General features: G+C 36.2%; 1 protein-coding gene across 2 annotated transcripts in view; it reads left to right on the top strand.

The window, feature by feature from the left end:
- Window positions 1-218: 218 nt before the first annotated feature.
- LOC104532562 (janus kinase and microtubule-interacting protein 1) overlaps window positions 219-8,170 on the top strand; it is a 51,008-nt gene continuing 43,056 nt past the window's right edge. For both annotated transcript variants that reach the window (XM_029087431.1, XM_010177801.1), the window contains exon 1: window positions 219-347. In XM_029087431.1, coding sequence (XP_028943264.1) covers window positions 219-347 — 129 coding nt within the window. The remainder of the gene's footprint in view (window positions 348-8,170) is intronic.

Here is an 8,170-nt window from a genome sequence, read left to right as displayed (position 1 = left end):
GTGTTAAGTCTGGTGTTTGATTCTGCTCAATGCTGTAGCGTAATTCTGTTCCCACTACTTTGTTTCTTCCAGGACATGAGATACTGCTCCTATGATGGCAGAGATCTGTGTGAAAGATTTTGTTGAACACTACATGACTCTCAAATGCTAAAAGCTGAAGGCACTAGCTGGTAGCTCAGTGTGGAGCAAAAATTTTATTTTAAACTTCAAAAATAATTATGTCAAAGAAAAGTCGTGCCAAAGGAGAGAAGTCCGATATGGAGAATGAAGCACTGCAAGCTGCTAATGAGGAGCTACGGACTAAACTAACCAACATCCAGATAGAATTTCAGCAAGAAAAAAGCAAGGTATTTATCTGTCTACATTTTGTGATAATTTTTAACAGTTACAAACAGCTGTTTTCTAACAGTTTCTATTAGAAGTCAGCAGAGCTTGAATCTCAAACTAATTCACTACTGAAATGCATTAGACTTAAAAGAAAATCATGTGACAAAGAAGTGAAATCAGAAAAACCACTGATGAACTGCTCTAGATGTACCTGCTTTGGCAGGGGGGTCGGGTTAGATGGTCTCCAGAGGTCTCTTCCAACCCCTATGATTCTGTGATTCTGTGTGATTCTGTGAAGTTGGTGCCAACTATTTTAAATAATGTGCAAAAGCAAATAACCCCAAGCATCCAGTCACTGAAATTTGCAGTCACAGCAATATAAATGGCACTGGCTTAGTGTGACTTAAAGGCAACAAGGGAGTTTTGTATTTGATCTTAGCACTGAAAACTGTATGTTGCAAAAATAAGTGTTTTCAAAGTCGATCAGCAGCACCATATTCAAAGCATGTAACTTTAAATGCCTGTGGAGAATGTAAATGAACTGGAAATCATCTGTGTGGGAGTCCTGATTTGATTTACTGAGTTAGGTGTGCTATTGCTCTGTTCAATGATTCAACTGATTGAAACAGGTCCATCAATATTTGTCTGTCTAGCACGTGTTCAACAGGTATTTGAGTAATCAAGAGAACACCTAGGAGAAACTGATAAATCATTTAATACCTATATATTTATAAAGATTAGCATTTACTTTTTTATATCTCTGTAACAGTTTAAAATATGAGCAAGCCAATAAAGTTATTTCTATTATATTAGTTTATTAATCTCAATTAGTGCATTTGACTTCGCACAAGACAGACCTGGAGATGAATCCATGTGGAGATGGATTTATCTGTGTTTGTTAGGTGATACTGTAGTTGCAAGAGTCTTAGCAGTGGAACAAGTATGCACTGAAAAACAGTGTTCACTTTATATAGCATAGCTTTGTTCTAGCCTTGTTTCTTTATATTGGTGTAAAATTTGGAACACCTGAATAATAATATTCCTGTGTGTTCTAGTTTCTTTAACAACATTGTGTGATACTCAGCTTTGAATGGTCTTATTGTTTTTCTTTTTTTTTTTCTTCTTTTTAAATTAAAAAGCAGACAAGCTCCACCCCCCCCAATATAATCTGCAAAATTTATTTCTTACAGCAGAAAAAGAAACAATAAAGCCTTAGTTCTTTAACTGTTTATAGGTTCAGTATGTATCAGCCAACTAAATTTGTATTGCCTTGGAGAGGTTTCTTCTTTGCAGACTAAAGCAAGAAGTCATATTTCATAAGGATTAGCAGTATTGATGAGTGAACAGGAAAGTGGGATTTTTTTGCTATTAGCTTCCTCATCCAAGTTTTCCCACTCTTGTTTGATACAATGAGAATAAATTACAGAACAAGAGTAGCACAAACTACTTCTGCTTCTTAAAACCACACACCATGAAATTTACTAGTGGCTGATACTCTCTAAAATTTACCAGCTGATAAATTGTATTATTTCACTGTCATTTTTAGTATCTTAGTGCTTCTGTTTGGGAAGAGACTTGTGAGCTGATGATGCATTACATATTACATCAGTAAATTTTCCATTTTAGTTATTTTGTCTTATTTCTTATTTTGTTCTCTATCACTTTTTATTTAGACATACAGATGTTAATTTTGTCATCAACATTTAATTGCATTTAAAAAATACATAATTGTAAAGTTATCTTATGCCTTGGACAGAAGAAGGAATTAATTTTGACTGTCTAAATTACTCAGATTCTAAAAAAAAAATCTATGAAAAGATTACACCAACCCTAAGAAGAGTTTAGCCCTGATATGCTTCCAGGTTTGATGTTTTACCTGTAATAGTGTCAAGTTTAACTCAATTAAGAATAAAGTGTAGCTACAAGACCATGACAGCTGTAGGAACATTTTCTATAACTAGTCTGCTTATTTACCTGTATTCAGTCTGGTAAGAGTTCAGTTTGGTTACCTGTTTATCTTTCTATAGTTTCAAAATTTCATATTTTTCTGGAGTATTGAGCTTGTTATAGGAGACACATCTGTGTATTGTGCACGTACATGTACAGAGAAATGAATGGCCTCACCTATGTAATGTGTAGGTGAATATGAAAGAGGAAATTACAGTGCTCTAAACTCCTACTAAATAGTGCAGTCAGTAGTAAATTCTGCAGCATGCTGGAGTGCATTTCTGGGAGGATGAGCGGGAAGAAGACTTCAGCATCTTTCTCACATCTTTACTGTGGTGTTTACTCTAAATCATTTAACTGGAATTGAGCTGTGTAGTTTATCTCCCACCGTGAGGGCAACAGCCTGCTCTCTGTCTGTGCAGTAGGATACCTTGACTGACAAGATGAGTAAATTAAAGCCATGGAGATTTTTCCTCTTGAGACTGTAGCTTAAAAATGAGTAACAAAACCAACAGAAATTACAGCTTAGTGTCAGAAAAGTAAAAACTGTGCATAGAGAATTCTAAATAAATTAGATGGTTTTATTCACATAGAGGTAGGAGGGAATGTATTGAAGCTGCTAGAGAGACAGATCTGTGGCCTGTGGGATATAAACTGTCTGTATTTGGAAAGGTAACAAACTCTCATGGGACCAATTCATTTAATTTAATTCTCCTAAACTATTTTGTCCCTCACACATATGCCTATATTAATGATTTACCTGAGGAAGAACCTTCTAATTGATGAGAGACACTACAAACGGAAATTAGTCTCAACATACTTCTGCCTGTAAAATACTGGTTTCTTTGAAATAAAATTTTACCCAAGAGACATCCAAAACTTCGTGCATATCTTCCCAGTTGATTTTGTTTCATTCTTTGTTGAGGCATTTAAAGAAATTTCTCCTGTAAAATTGTTCCACTCTATGTTTATCCAAAATGGATCTGTTTGCAGTTCTTTGAATATGCATCATTGTGGATCTTACTGTTGGTGTTTTTGGCCTCTGGCATGTAAGCAGCTGGATTCATTTATGCTGCCTTAAGGGTGAGACAAAAGTTGTGGACCTGTCTTAGTTCCCTTTTACTGCCTTTTGTTTTGGAAACTCTTGTTTGACATGTTTGGGCAGCCCGTTGGCATGTAGCGTGTCCTCCTGGGATTGCAGGTTCACTGCCGTCTGCGGAGAACCTGCAGAAGGAAATGCATGAACTGAACACGGGCTCACATACTGTCCTCTCTCTGCTAGTGGAAACGTTTGGTTGGAAGACTTCCAAAATTTGGGTATCAAGTAACAAAGAGTTAACTGAAGCACAAAAATTGTACTTATTTTAACATGAACAGAGGCAGGACTCTAACTGAACCTGAAAGTCCAGTGCAGTAAGCACAAGGAGCTGTAGTGAATGACCATGGTCTTGGCAGGCAGGGTCAAATTTGAATCAGCTCAAGGATTTGATGAATGCCTGTGCTGAGATCCATGAATATTTAGGAACAAGTATTACAAAGTGCCTGTTCCTACTGAGATGGTTAGCAAACATCAGAAGATACTCGTCCAATACTTTGAGTAATATTTTGTTCCTGATAGCAAGGTGTTAGTGTTCGCTGTCACTATTGCTTCATCTTCACTGCTTCCTGCTACTGCTTTTAAATATCCATATTCTGCTTGTGACTGTACATTTATAGAAATGAGATCACAACACATGTAGAAGTTAGGATAAATGAGATGTTTCAACTCAGTTGCCACTGTATCACCTCACAATTTTAGAGATTGTTTTTGTAAGTCCTTAAGCTTTTCCCAGATTTCTTTGGGTTTTTTGAGCTTTGATACTAGATGTTGAATCTGTGTGTAACAGTGATTCCTTGTAAGTTGAAAAAATTCTATTTTCAATATGCGAAATTAAAAAAAAAAAAAAAAGGGAGAGAGATAGCATGTCATACCGTCAAAAAAGCTTTATTTACCAGGAATTTTAAAAATCATATGGAAAAGACTTATGGCCAGTATGTATGGAAGAACACTAAATATAGCTGTTGATTTGAGAATCCAGACATACTGAGAAAAAAAAAATTATAAATATATATAAATAAATGAATGTTATTCCTGTTTGCTGTGTATGGAATAAGAAAGGAGCCAGTTAACTTAGTGAACTATAAGGGATGTACTGAATAGCAAGGAACCACTAAGTTATTGTAATTGGGAATGAAATATGACAATGTTTTTGGAGCAGGGAAGTGGATGAGGTATTGAAAAAACCATGTATAGTGACTCTGCCACTACCAGCTGGGATTAAAAGGAAGCACATCCCTTTGGGTAGGTTGCTGCCCGACAGCAGTTGAAGGGCATTTGAATTCAGCTGTTCTCTACACTTGATATATAAGTGTAAATTCTCAATATTTAACAAAATCACTAAAATGAGAGAAAACTTCAAACATTGGACAGTAATTAACAAAGTTATTAAGAATAAATGTGGCAGTGTTCAGTCAGAATTCAAAATTATTAAATGGGTGAATGCGCTAGACATGGTAGTGCAATTTCTAACCCAGATAAACCAGATTCTGGAGAGGAATGAGACATCAATAGACAGATATTAATCAATAATTATCATTAATTTAGAAGAATCAACAAGGAAGTATGATAATTAAATCTAGATCATAACAGGATGGAAGAAGTTGACAGAAAACACAGTGCAAGAGACCCTAAAAAAGTCTGAGGTTACAGTGTGAACTACAGGGAAATTCTACTCATTATTATAATAGGGCCCTTAAAATTAATGTATCTTATAAAATTATATATCTAAACTGTTTAAATGGAATAAAAGGACAATCACTGGAGTCTTCAGAAGTTTCTAGGGGATCCAAATATAGCACAGGGAAAAGAAATGTTTCATATATTCAGGTATGAACAGAAACACTTTTTCTGTGATCCTTTGATATTGCCACATAATGTTGAAAGTTTAGATTAGAAGATTATCAGAAGTGGAAATGCTTGAGGCAAGAAAGATTGCAGTAGATGCGGTGCCTTGTTTTTTTTTATTTATTCTTTATAAAGAGTTTTTTAATTTATTTGTTACTGGAAATGGGCATGTGAGAAGAGGATATTTATGAAAGTGAACAGCATAAAGAGTGAACCCAGGAGGTTTTTTGCTATGGAGAAGGAACAATGGGTAAGATCATAGGTAAAAGAAGCAAGCAGTAGAGGCAGATGGACTGGGAAAATGGTGACTGAGTGTACTGATTTTCACTGGGACAGAGTTAAATTTCTTCACAGTAGCTTGTGTGGGGCTGTGTTGTGAATTTGTGCTGAAAATAGTGTTGATAACACACTGATGTTTTAGTTACTGGTGAGCAGTGCTTACACAGTGTGAAGGCCTTTTCTGCTCCTTACACTGCCCCACCAGGGAAGAGGCTGGGGGTGCATGAGAAATTGGGGAGGGGACACAGCTGGGACAGCTGACCCCAACTGACCAAAGGATATTCCACACCATATGGTGTCATGCTCAGCAATGAAACTAGCAGGGAGGTTGAGGGGCAGAGTGCAGGGAGCTGATTGGGAACTGGCTGGGCATTGGTGGGTTAGTAGTGAACAATTGTTTTCATTTGCATCACTTGTCTTTCTTTGGTTTTATTTTCATAAAATCATAGAATCATTTAGGTTGGAAGACACCTTTAATATCAGCAAGCCAAATCAATGATCTTTCTCTTATTTTTTTTCCTCATTTCCTTACAATTTTTTAAAATTATTATTATTTCTTTTCAATGATTTAACTGTTTTTATCTCAACCCAGGAGTTTCTTTCTCAGTTAATCCTTCAAATTCTTCCCCCATCCCACCAGGAGCGGTGGACTGAGTGAGCAGCTTCATGGTGCTTAGTTGCCATATGGGGTTAAACCACATGACTGAGCAGTGAGTACAAGTTCTATCAAAGCGACATCTGATACAGTGGAATCATGTCTGACTGCTGCTCCTGCCACTTCTGAGCTCTTACTATTATATTTCTGTCTCGAGTGCGCAAATTACCTTGTCAAAGGAAACAACACCTGATGCAAATAATCTGTGATAATATAATCATATTGTTTTAAAGAAAATTCTTCTTTTCGGCATTATTCAGACATAAGAAAGGGAAGAAGCAATGATGTTTGGCATTATTTTTCCAAGAAGCTAACTTCTGCTTTGGCAGCAATGTTGTATCAGTTGTTAAGTACCCATTGTTGTACCCATTGTTAAGGATTTAATTTAGAAAGGCAGAAAATACCTGTTTTATTGGTGCCCTGATATCCTGCCTGGCTTTGTTTCCCTCTTGGCTTCATTTCTTGGTTATGCTTCGTGTTCTGCCTATGAACAGAACGACTTTCTTCATTACAAAATGAAAAGAGGGGGAAAAAAAAGGGGGGAGGGTGCCAGAAATTTAAAAAAAGACAAATTGCTTTAAAGTTTAAAGAGATTGAGACTTAGGCATATGGGAAAATGCCACACTACTATTTTCATTCATTCAGTTGTTCTGGAAGCCAGACATGTACAGATCTGCATAGTGTGCAGGAGAGAGGGATGGAGGGAGTACTGGAAGGACAGCCTATGGCTTCTGTGGCTTTCAGGGAACACCTAACAGGCAGATCTAACTTTCCATCTTCTCTAACAAGAAGCAATAACAAAAAAAACCTTTTTAAAGGCCTTGAGAATTAGAGTGCATCTTTTTTAACTGGGTCATGAGGAATGATAGGTATTTAAGATGTAGTTTAAAAATACAGGGGGTTTAGAAAGATTCTTATCGTTCTTGTTTACATTTCTCTTGGTGAAGATTTGTAAGTAAAAGGACTGGTGATATATGACAACATTCAGTTACTTTGAGTGGTTTAATATCTGTTTCAGAAACAGCAACAATGTACGTAGATGTTGCCTTCCCTCAATTTAGACAAAAAAATTGAGCAAGTGTGCCTTTTTGTGCAACTCAGTACTCCTCCAAGATTTCAAAATCTGTTTCTTGTATACTAAAAATGCTTCTAGGAAGTCACATTCATCAACATGTTGTATTGAAACTGCCTTTCAATTGCATGCTTTATATTCAGTATGACTAATTTTAAATTACTGTGGTTCTAGAGATATATTAACCTTGTTTATATATGCCATTATACAGTTTGTTTTCCTGTGTCATTGTTACTAGGTTTCATTACTCAGTTTCATTTCCATTTTCTTTGCTCATCAGTAAGGAAATAACTAAAGGTTTTAAGTAAATTACTAGCGCTGGTTCATTTACACATTTATCTGTAAACTCATGCACTTGTAATAGCAAATAGGTGACTAAGTGGCTTAGCTTTGTTATAGCATCATAGAACAATTTGGGCTGGAAGGGACCTTTAAAGGCCATCTAGTCCAACCACCATACATACACACTACCATCCACTTACAGGGATGGGTAAGTCTTGGACTCTCCTATGGAATTGGGTACACTAATGCAAGCACTGAAAATCAATGCTATCCACTATAGGCTTGGAACGAAATGTCATCCCACCCGAAGAAATAACATATGGGTATCTCCTGTAGATAATTTTTGATAGCCAGATTTACAATTCTGGAGATAAATAAAGAAATAAATCTTTTTTTCCTAAAGATATGTTATCTGAATAATCCTGGAATGGAGTAACAGTATCTGTGCAATAAAACCTACTTCTGATGGTGTCTGATTCAGAGCTGTTACCTTTTCCACAGCTGTAATCATAGTGCTCTCCCAGCTGGTGTTTAGTCCACAGTGTATCTAGAAGATTACATTTATGAAATGTAGATAACTGTCCTCCCTCTCCTGCTCCAGTCTGTTTCCTTTCAGTTTTCTTTTTTTTTTTCCTTTTTTTTTTTTTTAATCTAGGGTAAGTTT

The sequence above is a fragment of the Antrostomus carolinensis genome, unplaced genomic scaffold (assembly GCF_000700745.2).
Source record: "Antrostomus carolinensis isolate BGI_N321 unplaced genomic scaffold, ASM70074v2 scaffold14161, whole genome shotgun sequence".
Taxonomy (NCBI): domain Eukaryota; kingdom Metazoa; phylum Chordata; class Aves; order Caprimulgiformes; family Caprimulgidae; genus Antrostomus; species Antrostomus carolinensis.
This window is presented reverse-complemented; position numbering and strand designations above follow the sequence as displayed.